This window comes from Lactuca serriola, chromosome 3, assembly GCF_051521515.1.
Source record: "Lactuca serriola cultivar US96UC23 chromosome 3, Lser_US96UC23_V15, whole genome shotgun sequence".
Taxonomy (NCBI): Eukaryota; Viridiplantae; Streptophyta; class Magnoliopsida; order Asterales; family Asteraceae; genus Lactuca; species Lactuca serriola.
The window spans coordinates 240,090,420-240,105,357 of NC_136410.1; the positions used below are offsets into that span (position 1 = coordinate 240,090,420).

The 14,938-nt window shown below is 36.6% G+C and overlaps 1 protein-coding gene across 1 annotated transcript; it reads left to right on the top strand.

Annotated features, from left to right (window-relative positions):
- The first annotated feature begins 3,144 nt into the window (after window positions 1-3,144).
- Window positions 3,145-6,785, top strand: LOC145096114 (uncharacterized). Its single transcript, XM_079033882.1, has 3 exons — window positions 3,145-3,367; window positions 3,451-3,715; window positions 6,668-6,785. The coding sequence occupies exons 1-3, from the start codon at window positions 3,145-3,147 to the stop codon at window positions 6,783-6,785; spliced, it is 606 nt and encodes a 201-aa protein (XP_078890008.1).
- The last annotated feature ends 8,153 nt before the right edge of the window (window positions 6,786-14,938 follow it).

Below are 14,938 nucleotides of genomic sequence, written 5' to 3' on the forward strand. Positions count from 1 at the left end.
CGCACATGAATTAACCATCGGTATGATTCTAGAAAAAAAATCAAAAAATGGGTACGTTGCTACCATTTTGAAAGGATTAAGAAGCACTGAAATAATGTGTAAACCAGTTAAGAACCAATGGTTTAAAACAAAGACAAAGGATCTCTGAACAAAGAAACGCCGTTTCAATTGTCTCAAAAATCGGAATAAAGAATCCAAATAGAGCTTCAACGAGACAAAAGGGGGTTTACGACCACTCAATAAAAAATATCTTAAGTTTCTTTATTATTTGATGATGACTAAACTTGAGTTATGAGTACAAATAATTTTCTAGTTTTTAGGAAGGAAGCTAAATAAAAGCGACTATGATTTAAATTATAGGCTAATATACTTTACAAATCCCTTTACTATTTATTATAGTTTTATCCACAGAAAAAACTTCAAATCATTTTATTTGTCTTGATTCGTACAAGGAGAAAATTTTCTATACATTTTTTTAGTCATATATCTGCAATTGATGTTTGATTGATCCCAAAGAGAAGGAAGAGATCTTCAGAAAGTGAGTTTTTATGATCCGATCAAGAATCAAACTTATTTGAATGTTTCCGTTATTCTCTATTTTCTTGAAAATGACGATCATCCTACAGCAATTGTCCAACATATTTTAAAAAAGGCTGAGGTTTTAAGTAACTTTGCCCTAATCAAACGAAATTTAATTAAACTAAGAAAATAAAAACTAAAAGTAGGATGGTGATTTCTATATAATTTTGGATATTTTTTCTAAACTACGTTTTTTTTCTTGCTCTATTAGTATATATTTATCATTGTTTTTATAGAATTTTTACTAACCTTATTTGACTGATCGTTATAAAATCCAAAAAAATTGTGAAAAAACTACTGTAAAGACTTGTTATCTGCTATGCAACCATTTTGATCTTGTGAAAAAAAAACTAAATATAACATATTTTGGAGAATTTGTCATCTTAAAACAATAAGTTACAAGATAATCCTAATTATCAAGTCCATACTATGAAAACAGGAGTTCGGTATCATTGACAAGAATATTCCGTTGGATCATATCAGTATTTCAAAAAAGAATACACTTTTGTTTTAACATTAAACTTAACACGTGAAAAACAGAAGAAAGATGACAATATCATATCCATAAACAGAAATATAGACAAATTTTCAACTTTCAATTGCTTCGCTATTTATCGAAACTCTTGCAGATGTTTACTGGGTTTAGGCTTCAAGATGCAGATTACAAATGTAATAACAAACTTTCAATCATTAACGATTTTGCACATAATTTCAATTTACCACTTCAATGGCCGATCAAACCAGACACATCACCGGAAACCGAGGTCACTCCGGCGCCACTGTACACCCTTATGTTTCCCGGCCTCCGAATGCTGCACAGAATCAACCCACATTCAACTCTAATCCAAACGCGTCAAGACTACGCGCCACTCTACACTGTTTCATCATCATTCTCGTCGGCTTTATCATCGCCATCGTCATCTTTTTCTTCTTTTCCTGGATGTTGTGGCTCGATCTTAACTCACGTCATCCTCTGCTTCGTGTAGAAACATTAACCCTATCCAATTTCAGTATTTCGTCGAACTCACTGATTTCCGGCAAGTTGGACGCCAATTTCGTTGTTCGGAACCCTAGTCTGAGAAATACTCTTTACTATGATAAAATCGAAGCTGATCTGTTTTACAAATCAGATTTAATTTCAGTGGCTATTTTGCTGCCTTTCATGCAGGGAACCAATAATGAGACAGCGATTAGGGCGACCTTTGCTTCTTTGACAGGGCATGTCGATGATCGAGATCGAGATAGCATCATCAATGGTGAGAAGATGATAAAGTTTAAAGTGGTGATGATAGTTAGGGTTAAGGCTAGTGCTTGGGGGGTTGGAAGGACGACCTTCAGTGTTTATTGCTATAATTTACGAATTGGGATTTCTTCGAAAGGTAATGGTGGAACTCTGGTTGGTGGTTCCAAGAAATGCCCGGTGGTTGTCTAAGGCTCTAAGCGTGACTGTGACTTACTGAATGGTTTTCAAGGAAAATTCTGGTGTTCTTCAATCTCTCAATTGAAATCTACTATATGGTGTTTAGGATTTGCTTTATGTTTTTTCAATTTAAATGTATAGTAGCATATACTCTAAGGTTAGTAGCTTATAAACTAGTTTAAAGAAAAAAAAAAAGATTAGTTCTAACTATAAGTTCAACTTTGTATTGGAGCTTTAGTTTAAATTTTGTATTGTAATTTTAGTTATCTTTTGTATTTTATTACATAACAACTTTTATGGTTTCATTGGGTTGTATGTTTAGTTGTATTCTAAACGAACCCATTTAGAGGTTATTTTTGTGTCGATCATCAATCATTATGAGTCGTGTTTGATATGGCCTATGAACAAATCAAAAGTCTTTAGGCTAACCGGTAAGGGGGAAGTTTCACACGTCTTGGGCTGAGGTGGTGCGTCTCCCCATGCGTGAACACCGCCCCCAAGTCTGGTGGGTTGCATGTGGCGTGAGGCAGAAGAAGGGTGAAGACGCTAGCTTTGATTGGCCGTTCAATTTTGGAACGTTATATTCGACCGTTTGATGATTAAAAAAAATCTTTTTATTATTTTTTCAAATTCTCTCTATATATACATTCATTTTACACATAATTTCTACTAAAAGACACCCATATTTTTTCAAAATAAACACACACATTAAACCAAAAAATGGATAATTTTCCACCTCCGATTTCTTCGTCATCCGATGATAACGATTCTGATGAGGATTTGATTTTGTGTATGCTGTTGTCCGCGACACGAGACATGGTACATGAGAGGGGTGAAAGTTCAAATGTTGAGAAAAGCATAGAAAATGGATCAACCGGGATCGAGAGGCGGCACATGAACTTTTGGTACGTGATTACTATGTCGTTGATAGTTTATATGATCTATCGAAATTCGAAGAACGTTTTCGTATTAGTAGAAATTTATTTTTACGTATAGCTAGACATTTGGCATGTAATTATGAAATTTCCAATTACGATGGGATGCTAGAGGTAAACGTGGTTCTACTACGATACAAAAATGTACGGCCGCTCTTAGATAATTGGCATACAACATCGACATAGACGCATCAGATGAGTATCTAAAAAATGTCTGAAAAGACGGGTCGAGAGTGTACATATCTATTTTATGAGTATATTATAGAGCTTTACCGTGACATATACTTGCAACATGCGACTAAAAGCGATGTCAAACAGTTGTATGTCGCGCATCAAGCTAAACATGGTTTTCCAGGGATGCTTGGTAGCATTGATTGTACACATTGGGAGTGGGCAAATTGTCCAAACGCGTGGCGTAGTCACTTCACGCGAGGTGATCTTAGGGTGCCAACTGTTATTTTGGAGGCGGTTGTTTCAAATGACCTATGGTTTTGGCATGCATCTTTGGTATGGCAGGGTCAAACAAAGACCTGAATGTGCTCCAAGCGTCTCCGATATTTAACGATATTTTACAGGGTAAAGCACCAAAAATGTCATATGTTGTGAATGGAAATGAATATAAATATGGGTATTACTTAGGTAATGGGATATATCCAGAGTACGCTACATTTGTTAAGTCATACACATTTCCAGCCAACGATAAACGAAAAATGTTCAAGTTAGCACAAGAATCTGCAAGGAATGATGTAGAACAGGTGTTTGGTGTAGCACCTGGTCCCCGGTACGTACTCCTTGCTATTTACATTTTTTAAAATAATGCATTTTACCTTGGACTCGGCGAGTTGATGGGCCAACTCGCCGAGTAAGAGTGGGATAAGGCGCGGGAATTGGACTTTGGACTCGGCGAGTCGGTCCCCGGACTTGGCGAGTAGACCCTGTTTGGGCAAAAACCCTAATCCGGGTGTTTGCACCCTATTTAAACACTCTAACTTGGCCTCCTTTATCTCTAACACTTCCAGAGAGCAGTAGAGCGAGACCCTAGCCCTCATATTGTTCTTGAGAGTGTTTTTGGCTTTGTGAAGGAGGTTTGGAGCTTAGAAGAAGAAAGAGGTGGTTGAAGAGTGCTAGGAAAGGAGTAGATCCGAACTCTACTCAGGGAGAAGCTTCCATTCAGGTAGAAAAGTCCCTACCTTGATCTTTAGTTCATTAGTTACCACTTTTGTCCCAATTTGGTGGTTTTCAAGCCCTAAAACACCAAACTCCATGTGTTGTGCTTAATGATCCGAAAGGACTTCAGATCTAGACTTATTGGATGAATTAGTAGCATAAAGTTTTGTGGTTGAAGTGATTGAGGTCCCCATTGAGTGTATGACCTCATTAAGAGTTTGGTTTTGGCCTTATGAGCTTATAGGGCCATGCATGCACGTAAAGTTTGCAACTTTACGTGATAAGCATGCTCAAGGAACATGGATCTATGGTTTTGAAGCGTTGCATGTCTCAGATTTGGCCTATATGGGAAATGGGTCATAGGGACTCGGCGAGTTCCCTGAAGATGGCCTTAGACTCGGCGAGTTGGATGAACAACTCGGCGAGTCCTATGAAGATTGCCTAGAACTCGGAGAGTTGTTCTTCAAACTCGGCGAGTCGGGTCGCGAGTCGGTTCAATCGTCCCAAGTAATGAGTTAAGGGTGATTCAGTGAGTAGGAAGAAGGACTGGTCGAGTAGGACCGGGTTAATAGGAAAAGGACTCGACGAGTCTATGCCATGACTCGGCGAGTCCAGTCAAATGGACATTGACTTTGACCAAGGAGTTGACCTTGGACCAAGGGAGGGTCAGTCTTTTGACCTAAGGGTATTTATGGGTGTCTAACCTATGTTTATGGTTTATAGCCGGAGGATTTGCGATCCAGCAGTCAGGCGCTCAGCAAGCAGACTTCAGCAGCTACTTTCAAGGTGAGTTACCTTCCAGTAGTGGTGGGTCTAAGGCCACAATGCCGGCCCACCAGTAGGAGACGTATGATAGATGATTGTCTTTGTGATATCATCTAGGTTTGCTACTACCTGATATGTTATATGCTAGCATGATATGTCGTATGTGATAGTAGTAGAGTTCGGTTGTTAGGACAGAAGGGTAGTCAGACACCCCAGATACGTCTGACAGTATGTGATGATATGTTTTGCATGCTGGCTTGTTATGTTATATGCGATATAGGTAGTAGGAGGGGACCAGTCCCCAAGTTCGGTTGTTAGGACCGAAGGATAGTTCAGGCACCCCAGATATGTCTGATATTATGTTATGTTATGATATATGTGATAGTAGCAGTAGGGGTGAAATAGTCCCCGAGGATCGGTCATTAGGGCCGATGGGTAGTCAGCACCCCAGAATGGATTGACATGGGTATTCAGCACCCAAGAACGGCTTGACACGGGTAGGTCGGCACCCCAGAATGGTCGTACCAGGTAAGTCGGGCACCCCAGAATTGTCCGACAATATGTATGATATGTGATTGTATGGTATGTGGTATGATGGGGGGAACTCACTAAGCTTCGTGCTTATAGTTTTCAGTTTTGGTTTCAGGTACCTCTTCTTCGAAGGGGAAGGAGCTGGCGCGGTAGTAGCACATCACACACACGCTTTGTATTCCGCACTATGAGATCTTCCTGGGGATTTGTACTCTAACATTGTTATGTTTTTATAAACTGGTTTCCAGACACGCACATCTTTTATGAAATGATATGATCGGTGAATGTTTTATTTCTAATGTTTTGCTAACTATATGTTTCAAAAATGAAATTTTTGGCTCGTATTTTTGGGATGTTACATTTGGAGTCCTCAAACAAAAGTGGCACATAATCAAACATCCGACACGAACATGGGACAGAGAAAAAAATTGACGACGGTGTTAATTGATTGTGTTATTTTTACATAACATGATAATAGAATAAGAGGGTAGGGCTATTTGTTCATAGGACTGTTCATTATTCGGATAAAACCGAATTATCCAATTGGACAATTTGGATTGGACTATTTCGGATATTCGGTTTTTTGGATTGGTTTTCAACAAAACCAAATTATTATTTTAGATTTCGGATTGGTTTTGGTTTATAAAATAAGAACTGAATAGTCCAAAAAAACCGAATAAACATTTATTATTTATCTATTTAAAATATATATCTATAATTATTTATTAATTTTGTAATTTATTTTTTCAAATATGTTCAAATGGTTTCACTCGATAAAAATAACATTAATATGCATTTCTCTCAAAAGTTTTGTATCTATAAAATATTTAACTATAATATATCTTCCTATTAGTTGTTTATATATTTCAAATCACAAATAAATTATTTGTTTTTGCTTCTCATGTAAAGTTGGATAATATTAAAATTATATGTCGTTTTAAAATATTTCGGTTTTTTAAAACCGAATTATAAAAACCGATCCAACCGAATTGTAACTGGATCGGATCGGATCGGATTTGAATTTAATTTGGACAATTCGGATCCATGTTTTGAAAACCGAAATCAAATTGGATTTACTTGATTGGATCGGATCAAACCGATCCATCCAAACGAACACTCCTATTTGTTCATATACCACAAACGATATACTTAATCAATCTGCAGTATTACAAGTTGGCAGTCCGGCATACTTCTCAAGAGTTTTAGAAATACAAAACCGTGAAACACATCACAATCTACGACATGATTTGACTGAATACATATGCGAAAGACAATTTCAAGGGCAAAATGACGGTGAAGACGAGGAGGACGACGATGGTGACGACCAGGAGGATGAGGACGGTGACGACGAGGAGGATGATGCCGGTGACGACAACGACGACGATTAGAATTTTTCTATGTTTTTTAATTTTTATTTTATTTAGATAATGTAATGTTTAATTTTAGTAATATAAGTTTTAAATTTCTATGTTTTTAATTAATGAAATGTGGTTTTATTTTTTTTTATGTTTTCAAAAAATTAATTTATGTTATAAATTATGTTTTTTTTTTTTAATATAATGTTAAAAAAATTAATTTTTTTTTGTAGAGTGGTAACCATTTTTAATGTTTAGTGGGTTGGTGGTAAAGTTGACGTAGCGTAGAGGTGACGGCGCTTTTTCGGTGACTTCAATGTGACCACTCCCTACAGCCTTATAAGACATTACTTTATTTGAATCACTAGGTTATAACCCGTGGGAACCACGGTTATGAAAGTAAACAAATTTTCATAGTTAAAAATCATAATTATTAATCAATTATTTTTAAAATTTATTAAGAAAGGCATGAGATTGTCATGTAATTTTATAATAGTTGATTTAAATAATTATATGAAATCATTTTTCAAGATGCATAGGATATTATTTGTGTGAATTAATGAAAAAATTGATGTCATATAATGAAATATAGAATGTAAAATTGATCATAAAATAAAACAACTACAATGAGTTAAGTAAATGAAAATTTAGTATATGACAAATTATACAATCAGGTTATTATAATAATGAAAGTAAAAAAGGGTTACAAATGTACATAGAACAAAAGTTGAAGGTGTTACATGCCTAAGAAAAAGGTAAATCACATGACGTGTGAGAAATGAATTCAGCGGAGAGATGCTTTTGAAATGAATCGAATTAGAACGTTGAAGATCACTCACGAATACAAACTATGAGTATGAAATAATAACAAATTAAAGATTAAGCGGAGTGATGTTTTTGGAAGACAACAAATATGGTATAAATTGGTGACCAAGTCGGAGGTGCCGTTGAGCTGGAGAACACGAAAAATAGTGAACAATAGAGTCAAGAAGAAATATTGTGAATTATGTGTAGGTGATGTTATTTTTGGGTAAGGTTAGCCTGGAGTTGAGACATAATGGTTCCTGAGAACAAATTAATAAAAATGAATGATCTATAAATAGTTAACTTAAGAAATGGTCAATGTGTAAAGAATAACAATAATAATAATGATAATAAGACCCTGGATATGAATAAAAAAAATTAGGAATGCATTATTAAAAAGTAGAAAGCCGTAATATGACAAATTCATACAATCCACAACCAATATTTTTTCCCAAACAAAGTCTTCACCTCCTAATCATTAACCAACAATTCGAATTAAATTCAAAAATAATTGTGTGATTACAACTTGCCCCTGTAGAGTACTCACATCCTAAATTATATCAACCACAACTATTCAGCTCAGCCACAAATTCATGCATTCAACATTGTTCAATATGTCCTAATCCTTATTATTAATCAATCTCTCAAAACAATCCATGTGATATAAAATCAAAGTATTTCTAATACTACAATACCTGAATGTAATAATAATGTAAAAGGGTGTACTACAATACCTAATTCTATATCGTTTATCATAATAATATAAGATGATCGTATTAGGACAATATATGACCAATAGCTTCTGATCAAGTGATTAACCATCAAACATATTAAAGTATATAAGAAAATTAAGTAAAATAATTTTTAGGCCAATATATATAAAAAAGTAAGAGTAGACTATAAAAAGGAAGGATATAAACAATGAAATAAATACATTATTTACCTGTAGATCTTTTATAGGGTTCAAAATGATACACTTCTTTGTAGATCCAACATCATATCATATTAAAATGTACCCCCATGTTGTGTTATCTGTAGAATTGAGACTCAGAGGAGGAATCAACTTCCGTTTTTCTATATATTAAATTCATTGTAGGAGGTAACCCTATATATACACGGAATAATGTAAACAAACTTTGGAATCTATCTCCTATATAAGGGAACTAGATAATTACAATTATTAACAATCATTCCTGACTTTTAGCTCCTGATTTCTAGTTCTCACCAACACTCCCCCTCAAGGTGGAGAATGTATGTCTATCATTCCCAGCTTGTCAAGAGAGCTTTGAAACACTCTTCCACATACTCCTTTAGTCAGCATGTATGCGAGTTGATCTTCTGATGCAACATGAGGGAGTTCCACTGTTTGCTTCTCCAAGTGATCTTTGATGAAATGTCTATCAACTTCTACATGCTTCGTTCTATCGTGTTGGACTGGGTTATTGGCTATCTTCACCGCTGATTCGTTGTCACAATATAGTTTCATTGGAGTTGTTAGAGAAATCCCCAAATCTCTTAAAATTCTCTTTATCCATAACAACTCGCATACTCCATTCACCATCCCTCTAAATTCAGCCTCTGCACTCGATCTCGAGACCACCTTTTGTTTCTTACTCCTCCATGTAACAAGATTTCCTCCAACAAATGTAAAGTATCCGGATGTTGACTTCCCGTCCATCCGATCTCCAGCCCAATCTGCATCTGTGTATCCACTGACTTGATGATCTTGATTCTTTCCAAAGAACAAACCTTTTCCAGGAGATGATTTTAGATACCTCAAGATTCGATACATAACATTCATGTGACTTTCACTCGGAGCATGCATGAACCGACTTACCACACTTACAGCATATGCTATGTCTGGTCTCGTGTGTGAGAGGTAAATAAGTTTTCCAACTAGTTTCTGATACCGATCTTTATTTGCGGGTACTTGATCAACTTCTATTGTAAGCCTGTGGTTTGTCTCGATAGTGGTATCGGCGGGTCTACAGTCCAACATGCCAGTCTCTGTTAGTAGATCTATCACGTATTTCCTTTGACACATTGTGATGCCGGTTTTTGATCTTGCGACTTCGATTCCTAAAAAATACTTTAGGTGTCCAAGGTCTTTGAGTTTGAACTCCGAAGCCAGTAGCTGTTGCAATTTCTCCATACCTTCCAAGTCATTTCCGATAACAACTATGTCGTCGACATATACAATTAGTGCAATTATTCTTCCTTTGTTGGATTTTATAAACAAAGTGTGATCAGCATCACTCTGTTTATACCCGATTTCCTTCATGTACGTTGAGAACCTGCCAAACCATGCTCGTGGTGATTGCTTTAGACCATACAAGGCTCTCCTTAATTTACATACTTTCCCATTACTATTGATACCGAGAGGTGCGTCCATGTAGACTTCTTCTTCAAGATACCCGTTTAGGAAGGCATTTTTTACATCGAGTTGTTTGAGAGACCAGTCTTCGTTTGCAGCAATCGACACCAGGATACAAATGGTATTGATTTTTGCCACCGGAGCAAATGTGTCTCCATAGTCAATTCCATATTTTTGTGTATATCCTTTCGCCACTAACCGTGCTTTGAATCGATCAATGTTTCCGTATGAGTCGAGTTTTATGGTGTATATCCACTGACATCCCACCGTTTTCTTTCCCTTGGGAAGTTCTACAAGTTCCCATGTTGCTCTCTTCCATCTATCATCTTTTGTTGCTTCCTGCACATCGTTTGGGATAGGGATGGTGTCTAGTTGATCTACCAGCAGTGCATGTGACTTTGCAAGGTGATGCTTTGATACATAATTTATTATCGGATATCTTCCTTTTGCTTTCAATTTTGGCTGGTATTGTTTCTTTGGTTGACCCCGGTTGTTTCTCACTGGGTACCTTCGATCACTTGTTCCTTATATGTTTATTACTTCCTCCATGTTTTCTTCTTCTTCTTCAGGTTCCTGCAAAACAGAACTAGGAAGGACCTGTGATGCATCGTTAGTTTCTGTGATGACTGGCTTGGTGGGGATAGTTGTTTCTGTTTTAGCTGGAGTGACTGGTGTAGCAGGAGGTGTGCTATTGAAGTCACCACTCATGCTCCGGTTAAATTCATCAGTATTTCCCTCACTTCCTCCTGGTGCGTCAGTGTTGTGTTGTACGAATGCCTCCAGATCTTCAGTGAGGTTTTCATGTGGGTTCACTTCTTTTTTTTTTCTCTCTCCCCCTGAAGTGGACCTGCATGATCAAAGTAGGGCACTGTTTTGTGAAACACAATATCCCGAGTTACATATACCTTGTCTTCATGGGGATCATAGCACCGGTATCCCTTCTTATAATCTGCATATCCCATGAAAAAACATCGAATAGCACGTGGCTCCAATTTTCCAATGTTTTGGTGAACGTAAGCTGTACATCCAACGACTCGTGGTTCAAGGTTGTGGTTTAACGGTTTATCAATGGATTCATGTAGCTTTTGAAGAGGGGTTTTGAACTCAATAACTCGTGAAGGTGTGCGATTCATGTGATACGCAGCGGATTTTACAGCCTCTCCCCAATACTTTCGTGGTACTGTCATATCAAACAGAGATGCACGAACTATTTCCAGAATCTGTCGGTTTCTCTGTTCAGCCAACCCATTTTGTTGGGGTGTTCGAGCACATGAAGTTTGATGTCTGATTGAGTGTTCTTGACAGAATTGCTTCATCTCATGATTGATGTATTCGCCCCCATTGTCAGATTGGAGGGTGTGAATATCCCTCTTGTATTCGGTTTTTATAAGGGTATGTAGTTCTTTGAAGGCTTGGACAACTTCTCCCTTAGATTTGAGAAGAGATATCCACACCATACAGAGTACACTCATCAATAAAGGTAACAAAATAACGAGCACTACCATGGGTGATAATCGGGGCAGGCCCCCAGACATCTGTATGAATTTTCATGAATGGTTCTGTAGTTTTATTATCACTAGGAATATATGAAATTCGTTTGTTCTTTGCTAATTCACATATCCCACAACTAAATTCACTATCAGATACATTCAAAAACAAATTTGGTTTCAGTTTTCTAAGGTAGCTAAATGATAAATGCCCAAGGCGGCGATGCCATAACATAGCCACAGACTTATTTGCTTGAGTTACTCCTACATGATTAGCTTGACTGAGATGGTGTTCTTCCAGGTAGTACAACCTCCCCCGCCTAGTACCATAGCCAAGAATTTGATGTGTTGCCATATCCTGAAACACACAATCATTTTTCCAAAAAATCACATAGCAGTTTAGTGCTTTAGTAATCTGACTAACTGATAATAGGTTTGATGATAGTGAAGGCACAACTAGAACCGAATCAAGGTCCATGGAGTTTGACACTTTTACTGTACCCTCAGCTTTTACGTGTTCTACGGCCCCACTAGCAGTATGAATGACCGCTTGTTTGGGTAAGTATGATGTGGTTAATTTTTCAGGATTATTGGTCATATGATCTGTTGCCCCTGTGTCGATTATCCGGTTATTATTTTGAGTACAGGTTGGACGAGACATACCAGAGTTGGCGGAGGTGTGGGCTGCCATAGGGGAATTGACTTCATGGTTTGACGGAGGTGGTGAAGCAGCCACAGATGCTTGACTAATCTCTTTCCTTGGTTTTTTAGTGAAGTCCCACCATTCCGGATAGCCTATGATCTCATAGCATCTGGTTTTCGAGTGTCCCTCTTCTCCACAGTGAGTACATGTGAAACTATTTCCTCCTTTTCCATTCGAGTTTTTTCCTTTCGTGGGACGATTGCGGTTTGCCATATGAACTACACTGTCTGGTTCAGTCTTTGGTTCCTCCATAGTTTGACGTTGGCTGTGGTCCTTTCGAATGTATGCGTAGCATGATTCAAGACTGAGAGGTGGGTCTTTCCTCAAAATCTCGCTTCTAACCTGGTTAAATTCTTGATCGAGACCTGCCAAGAATATGTGAACACGGAAATGTGATAGGGTTTTGTTGGCTGTTACAGCCTGATCGACGGTGTCTTCAACATCACTTAGACGTGTATCTATTTCTTGGAATAGACTCACTAATTCATTGTAATATGTTGGTAGAGATCTTCCGTTTTGGCGGGTACTAAAGGTCTTCCTGTTCAGTTCAAAGAGTTGGGTCTCATCTGTTCCATCATAGAACGTTTTTGAGACGGCATCCCAGATTTCAGCCGCTGTTGAGAGCCTAATGAACTGACGCATTAGGGTTGGAATCATGGAATCAATGAGCCAACTCTTAACCCTATTATTGTCGATTAGCCATGTTTCAATTGCCTTTTCATTCGTTGTTGGTTTCGCCAATTTACCAGTGAGGTATTCGAGTTTATTTCGTGCTCCGATCCGCATCTCCATTAGCTGAGACCATAGAGGGTAGTTTGTGTCATCAAGAATGACTCCGGTGGAGAAAGGTGCGTCTTGCACATTCTAAACAACGACATACGAAGAGTTGGATGAATCGTCACCGACCGCCATTGCTGCTTACAGGCTTCGAAGGGTCAGGCTTTGCTAAGCTCTGATACCATGTAGAATTGAGACTCAGAGTAGGAATCAACTTCCGTTTTTCTATATATTAAATTCAATGTAGGAGGTAACCCTATATATACACGGAATATTGTAAACAAACTTTGGAATCTATCTCCTATATAAGGGAACTAGATAATTATAATTATTAACAATCATTCCTGACTTTTAGCTCCTGATTTCTAGCTCTCATCAACATTATCAAAAGACCTTACATTTTCCATGTCGGTTTATACGTTTAATCTTATTATTCTAATAGCAGGCTAAATATTATCCTAACATCAAAAGACATTTTTTATAATGATAAGTATCTAAAACGGATAAAAACAACTAATGCTGATAAAAATAAATAAAGCTAGATTGAAGAGTTTATTGCCAATTTTAGCAGAGCAAAAAGGTATTTAAGGGTGACCATGAATGATTGGAAAGTTGGCGGTGACACATAAATTAAGCATGGCAGAAGTTCATATGTGGGCATATTTGGAATGTCAAACAAAGCAAAACCAAACAAAGTAAAGGAGAGGATTCACAGGTCACCTCTTTAGATTTCTAGCTGTAATTAAAGTGGGATAGTTGTATGAGGGCAAAAAAAGGTAGATTGTTTCTTCCATTTGATTAATGAAATAGTAACACATAAATAATTTTCATATCTATAATCAGGCCAAAACTAATTTAAATTTTAAACAACCTTTCTTGTCCTATAGAACAACGCCATTATGCACAAAAAACTATTTCATATAAAAAGATGGAAATATAAGTTTTATTAATACTCTGAATTGAGTAGTTGTAATTGGCCACACACAAATTGGATAATGATGCAAACTAACTCAACAAAAACACACGAAAGAATTTTCATGAAAAAAGGAAGAAAACACATATCTTTGCACACTAACCCGCAAAGGGCTCAACTCAAAATAGGGAAACGTACAGATAGAATCAAACCTTTCATTCAAGCATTTTAACAAACACTTGGCGGAAAATCATATGTAAGGATCAGAGATCTTCTCTAATAGTGAGGTTGCACAACAACTCCAAAAAGTTAAATCTCTATCATTGTTTTTCAAACTTGTTAATTTCAATCTCGTCAATTAAATATGTGGACTAAAATCAACAGAAGGTGAAAAACCAGGAAATAACTCTATCTTCAATCAAATAGAAATCATATTAGGTCTAAGGTATAAAGAATAAGTAATGTAAAAGATTATGAACTCATTTAAATAGGTTTAGAAATTGAAAGATACAGATGAAATCATAAAAGAATATGAACTCATCTTCTTTGAAAACCAAGAAATATCTAACTTTAAAGCGTTGGTGTGTCCAACAATGCTCAAAACTGTCCGAATTTCAAAAAAATTTATCTCTGCACAAGAAACTGTAGGAGGACCATTGCGTTTTTTTATCATCATATTGAAGAAGAAGCCGCATCATGATTTTATGGTCAGAGAGATTAAGAAATAATTTTGGAAACCGATTACCTTCTATATTTGTTAATCAACTCAGCAATATCGTTCATCACTTGCTGATTTCTCGTTCATATAGTTAGAAAGTCTATCATCGTTAGGTTGTGTGAACGTAAATTTGAATTATAATTGCTAATTTTCAGGAATGATTATATTATTATGATTGAAATTGAATGAGCAGGAAAAAAAAATTAAGAAAGACTTAGAAAATGACATGTGTCAAAGGAAGGGTTTAGAAAAATGACATGTGGCACCTTAGAGTGGTTTTTATTAAGAAGATGTATTTAGGGACATTGTTAATAAAAAACAAAAAATAAATAAATAAATAAATAAAATAAAAACATTAAATAATATGGATCATTATTTCCGGTCGTTCAAATAATATGGATCATCAAACT